The sequence below is a fragment of the Mustela nigripes genome, chromosome 13 (genome assembly GCF_022355385.1).
Source record: "Mustela nigripes isolate SB6536 chromosome 13, MUSNIG.SB6536, whole genome shotgun sequence".
Taxonomy (NCBI): Eukaryota; Metazoa; Chordata; class Mammalia; order Carnivora; family Mustelidae; genus Mustela; species Mustela nigripes.
Genome location: NC_081569.1, coordinates 132,328,094 through 132,348,398, shown reverse-complemented (window position 1 = coordinate 132,348,398; position 20,305 = coordinate 132,328,094). Strand labels below are relative to the sequence as shown.

The 20,305-nt window shown below is 43.0% G+C and overlaps 1 protein-coding gene across 3 annotated transcripts in view; it reads right to left on the bottom strand.

The window, feature by feature from the left end:
- DPF3 (double PHD fingers 3) overlaps positions 1-20,305 on the bottom strand; it is a 262,300-nt gene that overhangs the window by 10,005 nt on the left and 231,990 nt on the right. For all 3 annotated transcript variants that reach the window (XM_059373825.1, XM_059373821.1, XM_059373827.1), the window contains exons 9-10: positions 7,524-7,636; positions 248-329 (exon numbers count right to left, since the gene is read on the bottom strand). In XM_059373825.1, the coding sequence (XP_059229808.1) occupies positions 248-329; positions 7,524-7,636 (195 nt within the window). The remainder of the gene's footprint in view (positions 1-247; positions 330-7,523; positions 7,637-20,305) is intronic.

Genomic DNA, 20,305 nt, shown 5'->3' with positions numbered 1-20,305 from the left:
CACCACCACCACTTCAGCCACACATCCACGAACATTTCCTCAGCCCCATGCTGGAGTTCCAGGGGGTGGAACCGTGCCTCTGTTTCCTCATCTGTCAACTGGTAGCGGTCCTACATGCCTCACAGAACTGTGATGATTGAATGAGACAAGACACGGAAAGGCCTTAGCACAAGGCCCGCACCATAGTGAGGGCTCCCCAAGTGGTAGGAGTAGCTGTTGCTGCTACTGTCCACCTCATCATCGTTACCTTCTGGGGGCTCAGCCACAGGGGGATTTAAACAGTACATGTGATAGCCACGGTCACAGTCATCGCAGAAGAGGAGCTGGTCCTGGTGGAAGACAGAGTAGGTAGAGGGGAGGAGAGAGAGAGTGAATATTCCTCCAGACTGGTCCGTGCAGACCCATCTCCCTGAGTGCCCCTTTCCAGGCACCAGCTGAGGTCTTCACTGCCCCCTGAATGTGCTCGGTGCTTTGCCCAGGCCTGGAAATCCCCCTGCCTCCCCAACTATGCCAACCATACTCCCACTTTAGGGTTCTGCTCAAATCAGGCCTCCTCCAAGAAGCCTGCCTTGACTGCCACCTTACATTCGAGTTTAAAGAGATTCCTTATTCTTCAGAACTCCTGTAGCCAATAACTCTGTTTCCATAAAGGAGGAAAACCACATCTCTTTGCTTCTACCTTCCCCATAAGGATTGTCTAGTACACAGAAAATACTTCAAATGTTTGCAAATTTTAGCTGAATTCTTCTTAAGCTCACCCTTTCCGTCTGTGAAAAGGGCAATGGCCATCCTTGATGGTAACATCCATAACACCTCAGAACCTATTCAGGGTTTCATTACGAGAATATAGAGGAATGCACACAATGCGATGCCACCCTTCAGATCCCCAGAGCCTCCTCAGGGGCTGGAGGCTGGAGCCCAGGTGAGAACAGGACCCTAGCATGGTGTTTAACTTCAAAGGATGCAGTCTGCACCTTCACTCCCCAAGTTCCCTGGGCCTAGATGCTCTCCCGGGCCCTGACCCCTGCTCTTCTAGACCATTCCCTACCCACCCTTCAAGTCTTCCAGCTCCTCCATCCTACAGAGATGTCCCTAATCTAGCTCAAATGAAAGTTCTCTCACCCCTCTGGCATCCCCATAGTCCTCCCTCTTTCTTATGACATTTAATTGCGTTTTCCTTCATGGCACAAAGCCTGGCATGTGGTAGACATCTACGCACGAAGGTTTTCTTGAATAGTTCTTTTGGAATATGCCTCCTTCGCCTACTCCTTTATGGATTGTAAGGCCTTTGGGGCAGAACCTTGTCTTAACTCATCTCCACATCTCCTTCAGAACTGGTACACAGTAGCTACGTGTTTGTGATCTGCTCCCCATTATTCAGGTTCAGTTCCGCTCTATTCTTTGGACCTGCTTGAATGGCTTATAAGACATTTGCAAAACTAAGTTTTGCATCAAATCTCACCTTGGCTCCCCTCAGCACAATGATCCTGGAAAAAGTAGGTATTGAAGTTGGAAACCCTGGCAAGCAAGCAATAAGGCAGGAGATATCATGAAGACTTTTTTTTTTTTTTTTTAATCACACTAACACTTTTCAACAGGGCAATGGGAAGCCTTTGAAGAGTTAGCAACAGAGGAGTGACTGGTCACACATGGAATTTAGAAAGATCTCCCCAGCTGCTGTGTAAGAATAGATGCCTGGGTGGAGGAAGGTTGGTTCTAGAGCCTGGAAAACCATTTAGAATGCTGCTACCACCATCCAGGTAAGAGGTGATGGTGGCCTGAATTAGGATTGTGGCATGGGGGAAAAGCAAGGGTCTTGTTCCCATTTGAAAGTTATTGATTAGATGATGGCAAAGAAATCAAGAATGTCTCCTAGGTTGTGCTTGGTCAGCAAGCCAGATGATACAGCTACCCATTGAGACGTGAGCAGAAGAGTAGATCCATGGGAGCCAGAATGCAGCCTAAGCTAGAGACATGTTCTGCACATTCACAGATCACGCAATGGAGATGCCCTGGAGGCAGCTGGACATCAGGAAAGATGCTTGACCATGAGATACGGATTTGGGAATCATTGGTGATTAGATGATAATGGAGGTCCTGAGAGAGGAAGCCCAGAGTATGTCACAGATGTCCTTGAACTTGAGGTCATGGAGGGATGTCCATGACCTTCTTGAAATCATATGCACAACTTAATGTATAGGTACAAAAGTACATTTTTCTGAGAAAAGAGTAAGTCCATAGCTTTCATTGAAACTTCTGAAAAATCAAGGACTCAAAAAACATTATTGAGATAAAGGCCAAAATCAGACCCTGAGAACACCAATCTTGAGGGATAGGCAGAGAAAAAAAGAGACTAAGACATAGGCTCCAAGAGGTAGGATGAAAACCAGGACAGTGTGGTTTACTCCAAAAAAATTTACACCATTGTCTTGGTGCTGAAGTGAGCTATATTACAGTATAATTTAGGAATAATTCAAGGATGAATAAGTTAGGATGGGAACAGAAAATAGGGAGAGATTTGTCAGAGAGAGTACTACCAAAGTCTTAAAGACACATAATTCCTGATATAGTGCTGATACAAGAAATATGAGAAGGTAGAATACCCTGGATCAGATTTTCCCAAAGGGAAACCAGGCGTCTGTGGATTTAAATACATTTTTCATGGGCTGATTGTTGTCTAGCACCACATTCTCTTCTTTCTCATGTGCTTTTTAAGAGAACTGCCTATCAAAACCACCCATATCAGCCAGTTCATGCTAACCCCAATGAAAAACATAATTTAAATGCCTCCTAACACTCAAGTCTCCAAGAACTAGTTCCAGTAGAATGGCTACAGTTCCAGTAGAACAGGAACCCCATTCTGGTCTGTGCAGGGTAAATCTCTGACTATGTGCAAAGAACCCTACTTCCCTGGCAGCCTCACCCCTTGAATCCTCCCCTACAGCTCTGCCAAGTCAATGAAAACTCTCCATATTGATACTATTTGTAAAGCTAAAGACCAGAACCAACCCAAATGTCTATCAGTAAGAGACTGGTTGAATAAACTAATGAAGAACTATGCAGCTGTAGGAAAAAAAATTATGTCCATACATTGTGGTGGAGTGAGTAATCTAGGACATCCACTGAAAAAGCAAGGTGTGGAAAACAGGGGTGTCTGCTACTATTGTGTAAGAAAATGTGTTCTTTTTTTTTTATTCATACACATGAATTCTTATGGATTCATACACATATACATTTAATATGTTATATTTAAATAGAAGGAAAAGATAAGCCATAATTTTTTTAATGGTCACCTATGAGCAGAGTGAGGGAATAGTATGAAAGAGTAGGAACAGAAGCTAGATTTCTTTGAATATCCTGTTTATTTAAGAGACTTGATTCTGGAATGAGTAAATATTTTTCATTGTCATAAAACAAAATTCACACTGTTATTGTCCCTTAAAAAAAAGAAAAATGAAACAAGTATATCTAATTATGTATTCGTTGATGGCATAACCACATAGAAAGTAACTATTCCAAGTGACTTTAAAACTACATAGCTTGACTATACATCCTGAGTCAAATATACCTTAAGAACAAAAATGTGTGTGTGTGTGTATTTCCAGAAACCACATTGTTAGTGGTAATAGCGGAATTAATATTCTGAGACCTGTATGTATCAAATGAGTGATTTTGTTGTAACTAAGAAGAATTTTGACATACTTGAAAGAAAATACAGATGTAAGATTGATTGAGTTAAGTAAAAACCCTACCGTTAGTTCTGCGTATGAATTGGAAGTATCAGTATAAATTCAAATATGCATACAAATTCAGCATTTTATCTTTAAAACAAATAAAACGTATTGTCTAGTTTTGTCCATTTAAAATGCCCCAAAACAATGACAAAAGCAGTAAAAATCAGCACCCCTAGCACTCCTATTATGTTCTCTAAAGATCACTGGCCACTAAAAGGAACCAGGAGTCTTGAAGAAATGGCTGGTTCCAGGTCCAGGGCATGAAATGTGCAAATATTTTCACATATTAGAAAGCAAATACTATTGGGGTCATGTCAAAAGGACTAAAGATCAAAACTGATTGCATTCTCACTGCCCAAATACAAGACAATTTTTACTGTAATGGATTGAAATCAATCAAATATGTTTAAATCCTTGAGTTCATAAAGATACTACTGAAAAAAAAAAAAAGGTTGTCACCTTTGGAAGATGCTAGGGAAACATCCTATTTTTTTAAATTTATTATCTTGATATAATTTTAGTCTCAGAGAACATTGCAAAATGGTACAGAGAGTTTCTGTACACACTTTACTCAGCTTCCCTTAATGTTACCATCTTATGTTATGATAGTACAATTATGAAAAGCCAGATATAATATTAACATTATACTATTGACTATGCTGCAGACCTCATTTGAAATTCACCAGTTTTCGCACTTCTGCCCTCTTTTCCAGTACCCAATCCAGGATCTTACATTGTATTTAGTTGTCATGTTTTCTTAGTGTCCTTGAATCTATGACAGTTTCTCAGTTTCTTTATCTTCCACAACCTTGATGCTTTTGAAGAAAGTAGGCCAGTGATTTTGTAGAATGTCACTCACTTTGAGTTTGTCTGATCTTTTTTCATGAGGAGATTGAGGTTATACACTTTTGGCAAGAATACTACAAAAGAGATGATGTACCCTTCTCAGTGTATCGTATGGGGGCACATTGATACCAATCTGTCTTGTTACTAATAATGTTACTCTGATTTGTGTAAAGTAGTGTCTGTCAGTTTTTCCACTATAATGTTGTAATTTTTCCCTTTGTAATGTATTAAAAGTAATCTGGTGAGAGAGATACTTTGAGATTATGCAAATATTCTGTTTCTGACCATACTTTTCTCACTAATTTTGGCATTAGTGAGCCAGATCTTGCTCACAACAACCAGAACGGCGATGCTTACCTACCAGTGATTTCCTTCTTCCCTCTACATTTATTAATTGTAATTCTGTTCTGAGGAAGAGTTTAACTCTTCCCTATTTATTTATTCAAGTTTTGTAATATCAGCATGAATTTTGTTCTTTGAATTACAATTCAACACTATCATTATTTATTTTGTTGTTCAACTTGTCCTAGACTTACCATTAGGAGTTCCTTCAAAAATTAGTTCCTGTGTCCTTTAGATGTGCCTTATCAATTCTTGAGCATTTCCCTACTGTCCAGCACCACAGGATATTCCAAGCTCCCCTTATATTTTCCAACCCTAGCATCAGCCATTTATCCAAGGGTTCCTAGTTCCTTTTATTGGAGAATGGTATTTAGAAACCAATATCTGGGTACCATGGATTCTCACTGCCGCTGGGTTGTCATTGCTTCTAGGACCTCCCAGCCAATAGAATTAGAAAGTAAATGTATACGTAGGACACATGCCCACATCTATATTTATTTCTGTATCTATCTATATGTATGCATACATGTATATACATATATATGTGTGTGTGTGTATATATACACACATATATACACACAACATGTTGTATCAAAACATTCCCTGATACCCCCTATTCCACCCAACACGACAGGATTCAGTGTAGCCTTCCCTCTGTTTGATTATTCTTTCTCTGACATTGAGAAACCTGGCTCTCATTAGTAAAATGTATCATTATTAGTTCACACCTGGACACACATAAAGTAGTTGCAGAGTGACTAACTTACATGCCTGTAAGAAATACATTTACTAGGGGAGCCTGAGTGGCTCAGTGAGTTAATTCTCTGCCTCAGCTCAGGTCATGATCTCAGGGTCCTGGAATCAAGTCCTGCATTGGGCTCTCTGCTCAGCAGGGAGCCTGCTTCCCCCTCTCTCTCTGCCTGCCTCTCTGTCTACTTGTGATCTCCCTCTGTCTGTCAAATAAATTTTAAAAAATAAAATATTTTTTAAAAAAGAACCACATTTACCAACTAAAGTATAATATTTACATAGTCATTTCTGCCTTTAGTCTTAAAATACAGTCATATACAGCTTTCTAAATTTACAAAAGTTAGTTCTTTCCTTCCCCACCCCTCAATATGGTTGCTCTATTTACATTATAGTTAGGTTCATTTGCTACTATTCATATCCCAGTTTAGTCCCCACCCCCCTACATCCTAGCTGGTTTTGGTATTTACCTGTAACAGGATATGTGCAACAATACGTTGGTCCTAAGCGTCAGAGCTGTACCAAAAGGCATCCCCCGAGAAGTGCCATCTCCCCTTTTCCCTACTATCCCACACCTGTTTCCCCATTCTTTCTATCCCATTCCCACCCACTGGTAGGTAATCAGTCTCTTTAGTTCCTTTACGTTATCCTTCCTGTATTTCTTTAACACAAGTAACAGATACGTGTATATTTTCTTACACTTTTCTTACAAGAATGACAGCAGACTATATAGATGTTGTCTTTACTTAGCTTTCTTCATTTAACAACAGCAAATTTGGAAATAAACTGGAAATTATTCCATCTCAATGTATGGAATCTGCCTCATTTTTTTATAGTTTCTCCCTCTGACCCTCCCCCTACCTCGTGCTCTCTCTCTCTCTCTCTCTCAAATAAATAAATAAAACCTAAAAAAAAAAAGAAAATAAAAATAGGGGCGCCTGGGTGGCTCAGTCAGTTAGGCATCTGACTCTCGATTTGGGCTCAGGTCATGAGCTCAGAGTTGTGAGATGGAGCTCTGCTTCAGGCTCCGTGCTGGGCATGGAGCCTGCTCAAGATTCTCTCTCTGCCCCTCCTTCCCCCCTCCCAAAAGAAAATATCAACTAGTCACAATGTATGGGCCTTATGTGGATCCCAATTCAAATAAAAAAGCTATAATAAAAAAATATTTAAGACCAGACAGCATTTAAAACAATTGCAGCAATTAGGATGTTAACTGCATGTTTGATTATATCAAGAAATTATTGATTTTTTTAGCTGCATTAACATATTTATCATTTTTGTTAAAAAGTAAGTCCTTCTCTTTTTCGTAAACCTATGGAATATTGACAAGTAAAGTGATATCATGACTGGAATTATGTGGGAGGAGGTGGGAGTATTTATAAAACAAGGTTGGACATGTATTGATCAGAGCTGAAGCTGGTAAAAGGCTACATCAGTTTCATTATTTCTGCTCCTTTGCATAAGTCTGAAATTGTCTATAATGAAAGTGGGTTTTTTTTTCTAATTCTGCATTTATTATAGCTAACATTTATACCCAGTGAAATCACATACTCTTGAATGTGGTGTAAACAAACGGTTGAGCATATCCCAAGCAGAAGCAGCAGGCAACGCTGTCTCTCATTGAGCCCTGGAGGGCAAGTGGTCAGTGAGGCACCCTCGGGCCATCACCTCCCACACCTCTCCCCACAGGCACAAAGAGTACCCAGGGTCCCTGTTGTGCAAGGATCCCAAAGGTCCTAGAGGCAAGGGGGGTGGGGAGGCTCCAACTGACATTTTCCCCAGGAGACCAGTGACAAGAGCCCTCCTCTCCACCCCTTGGAGTGCTCCCTCCTGCAAGCGAAGTCCCAAACTCACGTCATTCTCCGAGGTTCCGCAGAGGATGCAAGATTTGCACTCTATGCACTGCCACTTGTAGGTCTTGACAGCCTCGGTCATGTTCAGGGTGAACTGCAGGCATGTTGGGTGACCTGCAAGAAGCAGAAATGTCAGCATTAGGGTCAGTGCCAGCACTGAGAGGACAGCTAGGAGCCACAGAACGTGAAGACACTTGACCTTCTATTTGGCAGGGAAGAGGAACTTGGGTGATGTTCCCAGATTTTACAGGAATCTGCTCAGAGCACCCAGGGCGAAGCCCATAACTGACTCTGTCACAGAAGAACTGAGGGCTTTGCCTACTGTTGGGGGCTCGCCGTGCTCCGGAGCTCCCAGCTCTGCCAAACCAGCCATGTAGCGCATTGTGCTGCTCCTTGCACATAAGGAAATGTGCTTCCGAAGAAGGATAGCACAGAGATGGGACATCAGCTAGCGTTAGTCCCACCAACCTAGTACCCTCCAAAGATGGTCAGGACCCCAAATGACACCACCATCACTCGGCAAAGCCACATCCCAGCAAGAGGTCCCCCATTTCCTCCCTTCCAAGTATTGAGGCTGCTGGTTACATTGCGGTCACTTGGGAACACACTATCTATGCAGTGAACATAAGGACCCTTCAACTATGAGGCTCCACAGATGCAAACCCCACAGACTTGTCTCTGAGGGAGTAAGACTGGGGATGGAAATGACTCATCAGTGGGGAGCATGGGGGACGCTTCGCAAGGAACCCAGGGAAGCACCGGGAGAGGAAAGATCTAAAAGCCTTTCAAGGACTCACCAGGTGCCATCCAACTTAGGAGCTCCCACAGCTCTAGACGAATAACCCTCTCAAAGTGACACTGTGACACTGACCCAGAAAGAAAGAAGCCTAGATAAAAATCCAGCTCATATTCTTTTTTTAAAAAGATTTTATTCATTTATTTGACAGAGAGAGACAGTACAAGTGGGCAGAGAAGGAGGCAGAGGGAGAAGGAGAAGCAGGCTCTCTGATGAGCAGGGAGCCCAATGCAGGACTCGATCCCAGGACCCTGGGATCATAACCTGAGCCGAAGGCAAATATTTAACAGACTGAGCCATCCAGGTGCCCCCCCAACGCCACCACCCAGCTAATCTTCTTGGAAACATCTCAAAGATCTGTCTCAGAAGAACACTGGCCAGGGTTGCCCTCTATTCCAATCTCCCAGAGACAATACTGCGGTGGGAGCAAGAGAGAAAACACCAGCTTGAGGTTTCGAGTGGTTTGGGCCATGATGTCTGGTTTCTCAGATAGGGCACCCCTGGGAAGGTTGAAGATGAGTCCATGGAACAGATACCCATACACACAAGTCGATTTTGTCCAGTTCTATGGCCTCAGGCCACATCTTAGCCACAGCCAGCGGACTTGCAATAATTGTTCGTGACCTTAACAGGCACTCACTGAGCACCCGCTAGGCCAGCCATCGCAGTGGGCAGAAAAGACAAGGTGGTGAGCAAGACACCGGGGCCCTTCCAGTGCAACCAGAGAGAACTCAAATTCATAAGCCACATGCGTTATCTATTTACGTACACACATGTGAGGGGTTCCATAAAGGCAAATCATAATGAAAACAAACCACATGAGATCCTCACCTAGTCAGAGGTGTCAAGGAAACCTTCCAAGAAAGATCTTTAAAGCTGATACCTGGCAGATGAAGAGGACTTTGGCAGGGCTGGTGAGGGCTGGGGGCAGGGGAGGGGCAGCAGGAGAGGCAGCTGGAGCCAGAAGACACAGGCACCCATAGCACTTTCTTAAGGATTTGGGGCTTGAAAACCATTAATGCATTTTTTAAAGAATATTTCCTTTATTTGAGAAAGAGAGAGAGCGAGAGCACAAGCAGGAGGAGCAGGAGACGAAGAGGGAGAAGCAGGCTTCCCACTGAGCAGGGAGTCCAACACGGGGCTCGATCCCAGGACCCTGAGATCGTGACATGAGCCAAAGGCAGACGCTTAACCGACTGAGCCGCCCAGGCGCCCCTCATTAAAGGGTTTTAAGCAAGGTGGTGACTGGATCCCGTTGGGCTTTAAAGGAGCATTCTTTAGCACGAGATACCGATGGGGGTAACGAAGCAGTCTGTACCTTGATGGTGGTGGTGGTTACATATGTGGTCAGACTGCACAGAGCCATACACACACAGACACATAAACACCATACGTCTGTGTTGCATGTAAAACTGGTAAAATAGGACTAATTCATCGACGTCAATTGCCTGGTTCTGAGAGTGTACCGTAGTGACGAAAGCTGTGACCATTGGGGAAAACCGACACACGGGACCTCCCTATAATATATTTTTGTGACTTTCTACGAAGCTATCATCCTTTCAGGATAGAAAGTTGGAAGGGTATTTTTAAATAAGGAAAGCACAAATAAAGATTTAAGTCATCAAAAAGGAAGGTAGGAAGGAAGGAAGAAGCTTCTGTCTAAGAAAAGAATTTGTGGGGGGCAGGGGAAAGGAGAGGTGTAGGAATTGCTGCCAGGAAGCCAGTTAGAAGGCTGACGCGGCTACTGGGAGAGAGACGAGGATCGTTAAGCCAAGGTGGAAATTTCAGAATGGTAAAGAAATAATGGATAGGACCCGACCATTCTTTGAAGGTTGAGCATGTGGGGATAATGAGACAGAGTCTCAAGTTTCTGACCTAAGAAACTGGGTGGGTTACAGAGAAACTTACCCAGATAAGAAAGAGTATAGCAAGCAGCGAGGAAGCAGATGTGGTGGGGGATGTTGGGGGGGCGGGGGCTCTGTGTGGGGCATATTGAACTTGCAAAGTTTGGGAGACCGCTGGTGGAAATGTCACGGGGATACTCAAAGATATGGATTTCTAACTCAAAAGAGAAATGTAGACTGGACATATCAATTTAGGAGCCGTTGCTAAATTGGCAGTCATCAAAACCATGAGAACAAATGAAAGTTATCCAAGAAAAGGGAAAAGAGAAGAGAAAGGATGAGGAGAGAAGAAAAGAGAGAAAAAGGGTTAGGACTGCTTGTAGAGGAGCCCTAGATTCAACTACTGAACAATGAAAAGAAAGAAACAAGCGAGGAAACTGGGAAGGACGGCCAGAGAGGTAGACACAAACTGTGCAAGAATGGGGTCAGAGCAGCCAAAAGAAGAGATTTCAAGAAGGGGGCGGGTGGGGGGGTTTAGTTGTGTCGACTGCCCCAGGTTCTTGAGTTTGTCATTGCTTAATAAAGAGCCGGGGTGAGGGAGTGTTGACAGATCAGAGCAAAAGCTGCCCTACTAATAATAACACTTGCACAGTGTCATCTTCCCTCGGAAGGAAGGTCAGCACATTCCAGAGCACGACACGGAATTCAGTAGTCAAATGTGCATGTGGAGTGCCTCTGTGGGTAGGGGTGGAGGGTGGTATGTGTGTTTTGTGCCAACAACATTCCATAAATATTTATTAAGAGCTAATGCTATGTTCACGTTCTCCTAGACCATGATGCCGAGCTCTGAAGACATTTTTTGGAATAGCTTTAGACCAGTGAACAGTAGCAAATGGGTTTTGGAAACTCCTGTTGGAAGTCTCTGAAAAAAATCCCTGCGGGGTTTTCTGTGTTCCTGTCTTGAGAAAGTCATCAGCCTCCCGTAAGGACCTTCAAACCCAAAGGAAGGGGACAAAGTTCACACTGCCTTCTCCCAGCTCCCCCAGTACCCCCAGAAAAATGCAGAAGTCAGATCAGCCTCACTGCTGGCTGGAGAGGTCCTTCAGCTCAGAACCCAGGTGTCACTGAGGTTCAAGAAGAAAGTGGGGGATGCAACTTCTTAGCTGGGGAAGACGAGGCACAAGAACTAAAGTCCCCCCAGCAGCCATTAGCAGGTGCAAAAATTATGTCCAGAGCTAAGTCCTCAGTGTTGCCATAACAGATGGGCTGCCTCCTGCCTAACTCCACTAACTGGAAAAGTCATTCACCAGATAAAACTGTAAGAATACAAATTCTTATCTACCGTGGAAATGACTGAAATAATGCACACTGTTGGACAAAGGGAGAAGTTTCTAAGGAAAATGCTAGTAGCCCACTTCTAAGTTTGACTGCTAGAACTCCCTATTTTTGCCCACAACTACTTCATAAAACTCTTCAAAGTAAGACGGTAGATACAGTCTTCCCAATTCAAGGGTAGAAAAAAAGAGACATGCTGCTGTAGAACAATTTATGTACAGTCACTCACTACTTAAAGATTCTTAACTCTTTTGTAAAGTTAACTATCAGTCTCTAATGCATTTGCTTGGAAATGTAGATTTTTTTTTTCCTCTCATCCTCAGTTTTCTTAAAACAAGGAATACCTGTACTGCTATTCGACTAGCCCAGTGGAGTGAAGGGGAAACAACCCATCCCAGGTCCCCCTGGTCCAGATGATTCAACAGGACATTTATAAGATTCCAATTACCAAAATGAATTTAGAAAGTGGTGCAGTGTGCATGATTCAGCCCAGCCAGATCATTAGAAACCAAGTCCTTCCTGAGCATTCCGCCAGATTCGTTCTATCAGGAGGGTTCAGTAAATCTGCCTGCTTGCTTAATTGGTCCGATAGTGACTTGGTGCAAAGAGGCCTTCCTAATGCAACGCTAACCCCTTCCAAAACTGACCTCCATAAATGTTGGGGTGGGGGGGGGAATTTAACACATGGCCACCATGGCAGGAAACGGAACTTCCGAACAAGGTTTTCAGACAATAGCAATTTGTCTTCAGGGTGCTATTTCAGAAGATGGGAAGAAAGAGGGAACCAGCCGGGTATAAGAAGCTTCTCAGAAAGAAACCCATCCCCAAGGCTACGGTGGCTGACTAGAGTCTGCTGAGCTCAGTGAAAGAGAGAAGGGCCAGCATCTGAAAGCAGGGACTGCTCCCTCACCACCTAAAGAACCCATTTCTTGTCTTTTCAGAACCCCTGGATGGAGAATTGCCAGGAACAGCAAATGGGATTTCGTGGTATTTGAGAAGGCGCATGGAGAGATAACCAGTCGAGAACCAATTTCACTCTCAGAGCTTGCCTATGCCTACATTTGCTCACGTACTACTGCCCACACACGTGGATATTTCCAACCTTTCAGGGACAAAAATATCTAAACAGGCCTTGTTGATTAAGCTCACATTACAATTGTGACTTAGAAGCTAAAAGAAGTCATTAACCAGTCAATGTCTCTCTACAGATACTCAGCACCGCAAGAAAAACACAGTTAATTGTCAACAAACCCTGGGCAAAACTGGACACGGGGCTGTGACATGCATCTCTTATATTATGGTCCTTATTAAAAGAGTCTTTTATTTCATCATCACCAATATTTAATTTGGACTAGGCTAGGCCACATTGCTGATCAAATTATAGCTCCAGGAAAAAAAAAAAAAAAAACACAACATTATCTTGCTAGGTATGTGCTGAAAATATAAATAAAACAGATACAAATAATAATGTGTTGTGGAACTAGCATAGTCTATTATTTATTCATTGTGAAATTATAAACATCTAATTATGTTTTATTACCTTATTTATCAATGTTGATCTCTTAAAAATTAATTTCTCGGGAAAGAAAAACCTAAGTATCCATGATTCCTGGGCAAGTAGGTACAAACCTCAAACTGTGCTCCTTGGTCTGATGCTTAGTTTACAGAAATTACATTATATAAAATACATAGGATCGATTCCAGGCTGAAATGGCACCAAAAACAAGTCTCCATGGGCATTCATTAAAAAATAATTTGGTTCAAATTTCTAACACTTCTCTATATTCATACACACATAAAATTTCTAATATTTACATACTGCAAAATTATATAAGAAGCTTTAACTGAAGAATTATGCAAAATGCCATCAAATTGGAATCATTCATGCTAAAGAGTAATTTGAGGAGAAAAAAGTATTAGTAGCTCACTTTGGGAAGCCTCTCATTCAATCAGATCCATTCGTTCTCATTTATTCTCTCTCCCTCACTCCTCTCTGTCTCTGTCTCAGCCTCTCCCTCCCTCTATTTCTCCCCCTCACCCTTCACTTTGAGACCCAGCTTGTCAGGTGGAGGGAATGAGGCTCTGAGTCATTATATTTCATCTGTAAAGGGGCGAACCAATTCTGAACAATCAAGAATTCAACCTCTGCACACATATGCTATGGCAAGTATGTTAACCAGGCACTGCTTCTTCACATGGATGCTTTCCCAAGCCCTGCTTTGTAAACCTTCAGCAATGGTCTGCAGATTCAACCCTCACCTTCCCCAACGTTACTTCTAATGCTAAGACATCTGCAAATCGATGATCACAATAGCATTCCAGAGGCACCTGCGTGGCTCCCTTTCTTCCTTACCATTTTTAGTGTACTTCAAAGGGAAAAGAGGAGAAAGAGAGTAGAAAGGGTAAAGACCAAACAAACAAAAATGCATTAAAAATAAATGATGGTGTGAGCCCTAGCTGCATTTTGTTCAAACAAACACTTCACTGTGCAGCAGCAAATTCAACTCATCTTAGAGGTCTGCTTATCCTCCCACAAAGCTGCCAAACTCTAGGGCACCCAAGTACCAGGTGGAGGCAAGCCACAGAGATTGGTGCAGTGGTCATTATTATCAATAACAATAGAAAGCATATTTGTACAAAAGCATTAAGGACACATTTAATGGGGCTAAACAGCTAAGGGCTCATGGCACTATTCTCAAAGGGCCCTAGAAGTACCCCCCCAAGTTTCAGGGTCAAGAATGGTCCAAGATAGAGTCTCAGCTATAAACCTGAGGGTATGTGGTTGATCCCCTCAAAGTTAAATAATAGGATGAGGCAGACTTGACCTGGATTTATAGAAGTTACTTGGCTGGCCCAGATTGGGGCCATTAGGATGGGGCTATTAGAATGTCAAGAGCCACAGTAATGATACCAGCATCCCTAATTCATCACCACACCTGAGGACCAGTGATGATTTATCCATTTGCTCATTCTCTTAATAGTATCTGTTGAATAGATAAATGTGGTAGGCACTTTTCTGGGCATTGGGAATACAGCAATGAGAAAAACCAAATCCTATCCTCATGGGATAAATACCATAATTTGAGATCTACTGCAGCCTCTGAGTCTGTTGGACAAGTCATTTTTCCTCTGTGAGTGTTAGTTTTCCAATATACTAAATGAAAGGATAAAAATCTGCTATCCACAAAGCTGTGGCCCTTCCTATGCCACTCATGAACAGTATTTTCAGAGATACCATTAATCCCAAATAGCCCATCTGGTCGGTGGGATAAACAAGTCTTCTAAAGTTCACCAGCTAAAACTCAAAAGTGAGAAAAAAAAAACTAGGAAGGAAATTAAAATAAGTAGTTAGTACTGCTAGAATTCACTTCTATTTTTTCACTGGATGAGCCCAGTACTTGTTCAATACTATGAAAGAAAGCAAAAGAAGTCTAGAAACCTAAAGCACTTCTCATCAACCTCACCACCTACATCCATGCAAGAAGTTGCACTAATCAGATGTGCTGTCAATGAATCTGCAGGCAGAGGCCTTGGGAGAGTTTTCATCCATGAAGAATATTAGATCTGGGTTGAGCAGGTCATGGGACAGGGCACAGGTACTGCCTGGCAAGCAGTGGAAGAAGAGGGTCACCAACATATATTCAGGAGACAGGACAGACTGGAGATGTAGATTCAGAAATCATCAGGTGTGGGTGGTAGATGAAGCCGTGGCATTTGATGAGATACTCAGGAAAGACCCAGAGTAAAAAATAGAAAGGACCTCTTTGGGCAGAGGGAGAAATGTAATCATTGGAATGAAGCAACTCAGGTTGACTCGTCTTTCAAACCTTTAGCTGGAATTGAGATTGTAGGCAACCATCTGCTGGTGAGGTTTGCTCCACAAGTGTGTGGAGGCCAGACTGAATCACTTTCCAGGGCCCAACATCAATATCAGATAAGAATCCCTGACATTGGTTGTGCATCTCAGGCCTCTCTGGACATTAGGAGAATCTAGCCATGGGCCTTGGCTAAAGAGAGCCTGATGAAGAAACTGTTGCTCAGATTGTGTTTAATCCCTGTGTAACCCCTGTGCTTCCTTCCAGAGGGTTTTGTGATGTAACTGATGGATAGTTGGTGGAAAAGAACAGTGATTCATCAACACGTGATTACCTGTATCCTCCAGCTGCCAATCTTCCATAAATTGGAAGATGGATTCATGAGTAGTCTAAGTTCTTGAATTCTCTGAGGACCTTGAGATGGTATTATTTATTTCTTTCAAAAATATTTCAAAGTTGTACTAAGCCAAAAGGAAAAAGATACTTTCTTGCTTTTTTGTCTTTTTCTATGTGAAACAGGGAGGCAATCATAGAAGTATCTAGAAGCAGAAGACTGAGAGTATGCCTGTGACCCTTTGTGACACTTTGTTTTACATTTTATTTTTTAAATCATTTTTATTCTATTTTTGAGGGTTCTTCTGGCTGCAGTTTACCTGATGTGATCAGGTTCTTATTGAGAGATAATACTATTTAATTTGACTAAATTCATTAAGCACCTATTAACTGCTAGGAACTGTGCTAAATGATGAAGTTTCAAAGAAAAATGAGACATGGATTCTGCCTTGAGGAGCTCAAGTTTAGGAAGTATGATAGGTGGCCTGTAAGATGGCCACCAAAATTTCCCCTCTCCTGGTATTTATAAGCTTGTGTAATTCTCTTAAGTGTGGGCTAGACTTACTGACTCACCTCTGTCAAGCAGAATATGAGAAGTGATGGGATTTCCCCCCAACACTGAGTAATGAAAAAGAGTGTGGCTTGCATCATTGGAACCCTCTCTTATGTTTTCTCAAAAACTACTCTAAGGGAAACCAGCTACTATGTTGTGAGATACTCTATGGAGAAGTCCATATGGTGACAAATAAGGGGAGGCCTCAGTCCAATAGCCTGGGGGGAAATGAATCCTGTCACAACCATGTGAGTGAGCTTGGAATTGGATCCTCTCCCATCAAGCCTTCAGATGAGACCATGGCCCTAAATGACAAGCTGACCACCACTTCATGGGAGGCCTTGATCCAGAGGCACTCAACTAAACCATATGGATTCCTGCCCACAGAAACTATGAGATAATAAATGTTTGTTGTTTTAAGCTGTTAGGTTGTAAGCTGTAATTTGTTATACAGCAACAAATAACTATTAAGGTCATATTTTTTTAAATGACTATAATACAATATACTAAGCACTGTAACAGGAGAACAAATAAAATGCTTACAGATGGAAAAGAAATAAATAATGGGGGACTTGGGGAAAGACACAGAGAGCAGATAATATTTGATCTGGGCCTTGGAGGATGGAGAGGAGTTTTCTTTTCTTTTCTTTTTTTAAAAGATTTTATTTGTTTATTTGACAGACAGAGATCACAAGTAGGCAGAGAAGCAGGCAGAGAGAGAGAGGAGGAGGAAGCAGGCTCCCCGCTGAGCAGAGAGCCCGATTCAGGGCTCGATCCCAGGACCTTGGGATCATGACCTGAGCCGAAGGCAGAGGCTTTAACCCACTGAGCCACCCAGGCACCCCAAGAGGAGTTTTCTTTTTTCTTTTTTTTTTTTTTTTTAAGATTTTATTCATTTATTTGACAGAGAGAGATGGCAGGTAGGCAGAGAGAGAGGAGGAAGCAGGCTCCCCGCGGAGCAGAGAGCCAGATTCGGGGCTCGATCCCAGGACCCTGGGATCATGACCCGAGCAGAAAGCAGAGGCTTTAACCCACTGAGCCACCCAGGTGCCCCCAAGAGGAGTTTTCTAAGTGGGAAAAAAAAGAGAGAGAGAGAGAGAAAAGAGCACTACAGGGAGAAGAACTATCAGGAAATTTAAAGTACATGATCCACTTAAGCAAACCAGTGTGGCTCAAGGAACCAGAAGAAAAGGCAAGTGGCAAAAGATGATGCTAAAACTGTAAGGAGAAAGACTGTCAAAGTCTTTCCCTTATACAGGCAGGAAGATCTGAATTTGCTTCTGTAGGCACTGAGGAATCCTCAGAGATTCTTTTTTTAAGATTTTATTTATTTATTTGGCAGAGAGAGAGACAGCAAGAGAAAGAATACAAGCGGGGGAGAGAGAGAGGGAGAAGCAGGCTTCCCACCACGCAGGGAGACCGACGCAAGGATCAATCCCAGGAAGGAAGACAAGTTATAATATCCAGTAAAAATTATTCTACAAATTTTTATTGAGCACTTATGATGTGCCAGGCATTGTGGGAAGTGCTAAACAATGAATTACACAGACAAAAGCTCCTACTAATGTGCAGCTTGGGCTTCAGAGTTGGGACACTAGTAGAGAACCAGTCTTATAACTGTGGGGATAAGTGTGGGAAATATTTGAGAGGTAGACCTGGTCAACAAGACATGATGCCTGCTAGACAAAGGGTGTGAGCACAAGGGAGGAGTCAAGGATGACACCAAGTTTCCCAAATTGGGCCACAGAGTGGGTGGGCCACACATTAGCTGAGACAGGGATGGCGGGCTTGCAGAGAGTGATACAGAGTTACTTTCAGCACATGACATCTGTTGTGCAGATGAGACATTTTGGGAACATGTTCAGGTGTCAGGGAGAAAATACGAGTCTATGTTCAGGAGAGAGGACACGCTGGAGATGTCAATTTAGAAATCATCAAGTGTGGGTGGTAGGTGGAGCCTTGGTACTTGGTGAAATACTTGGGGAAAGATCACAGAGAGAAAGGTCGAAAGGATCTCCTTAGGAGGAGGGGGAGGGTAACCAATGGAACTGAAGGCATCACAGGGCAGCAAGAAGAGAACTCAGTGAAAAAGACATAGATAATGTGGTCACAAAAGGGCCAGGAGAGCCTGGAGAGAGCCCTTAATGGCATCCAAGAAAAGGGAAGGGAGGAGAACACATTTAAAAAAAAAAAAAAAAAGATGCCTGGTGGCTCAGGCTCTTAAGCATCTGCCTTCGGCTCAAGTCGTGATCCCAGGATCCTGAGATCGAGCCCTGCATCAGGCTCCCTGCATCAGGCTTCTTGCTCAGCAGGAGCCTGCTTCTCCCTCTTCCTGCTTCTCCCCCTGCTTGTGCACTCACTCTTTCTTTCTCTCTCTCTCTCTCTCTTTCTCCCTCTCTCTGACAAATAAATAAAATCTTAAAAGAAAGAAAATGTCAAAAGGAAGGAAGGAAGGAAGGAAGGAAGGAAGGAAGGAAGGAAGGAGAATAATAAAGAAAGAAAGAGAGAGAGAGAGAGAGAGAGAGAGAAAATGGAAGGGTGGGCCACGGCATCAAGTGAGAGATAAAGTAACATAAGAACCAAAGTGAGTATGTTACCCCGAGCAAGCTACCGGTCTTTGAAGCTAGATAAAGTGATCTCTGGGAATGGTGGACCCAGGCACCTCTCTGGATGACTGGATGGTTTCAGCATTATAGAGGGAAGAATTTACAAGGAGATTCTCTCACAACATGCTTCTCCTTCCACAGGCTTTGTCCCTCACTCTCAAGCTTGGAAGTACCATATGAAATATTCTTAGGAATATCTGATTCCATTCACTGATAGCATGGATCACTTTTTGATGGAGGTTCCAGGGCCAAAGCTAGGCCCTACCAGGATCAGTTTCCGTCTTTGTCCCAGGAGATGCATCAAGTCTCTGGAAACCAATCCTTTCTCTCTGGTGTTGGATTGAAGCTCTTCAGTCCCTGGTCTCAGAGCCCTGCCTGCAAGGCTGGGGCAGGTCTTGGTGGAGGCTTCTCTCACAGCCCAGAGTCTGGTCAAGTGCACCTTCATATTCTCTAGAAATGCCCAGATCCAGGAGGGAAGTTGGTGGCACAGGCAGGAGAACAGCCCTGTGAGTCAGACAGAATGGTGAGGAGAGGAGAGGATGGAAATGATCAGCAGGCAGCAATGTTGGTGGCTGTGGTATTTTTTTTTTTAATGCCTGCAAATTCTTTGATCCTCCTCTTTTCAAGAGGTAGAGGCCATTCCCCAAGCACTGAATGTGGGCTGGACTTCATTTATTTTAACAAATAACCATAAAAGAGGAAGTAACAATATGCAACTTTGGAGTTATAAAAAGACAACTCAAGTTTCTGTTTGGTCTCTCCCTCCCTCTGCCCAACTCTCCCTGCTTCCCTCCCCCCACCTTACTCTGGATAAAGTCAGAAGCTGCATTACAAGGTGTCCAATGGAAAGGTCCACATGGCAAAGAACTGAGAGCAGCTTCTGGCCAACAACCAGCAGAGAACTGAGGCCCTCAGTCTAACAGCCTGAGATGAATGCAGATGAATGAAGGCCTATCCACAACATGTGAGCAAGCCTAGAAGTGACTCCTTCAGCCTCAGCCAAGCCTCAAACATCCAACATCCAGCCACCATCTCAGGAAAGAGCATGTGCCAATGAAAATGTCTATGCTACCCAAAGCAATCTACACATTTAATACAACCCCTATCAAAATCCCATCAATTTTTTTCAAATAAATAGAAAAAATAATCCCAAAATTTACATGGAACCAGGAAAGACCTTGAATAGCCAGAAGAATATTGAAAAAGAAATTTTGAAATTGTGGTGGCATCACAATTCCAGACTTCAAGCTCTATTACAAAGCTGTCATCATCAAGACAGTATGCTACTGGCACAAAAAAAAAGACACATAGATCAATGGAACAGAGTAGAGAGCCCAGAAATAGACCCTCAACTCTATGGTCTATCAAAATCCCATCAATTTTTTTCAAATAAATAGAAAAAATGGGGCGCCTGGGTGGCTCAGTGGGTTAAGCCACTGCCTTCGGCTCAGGTCATGATCTCAGAGTCCTGGGATCGAGTCCCGCATCGGGCTCTCTGCTC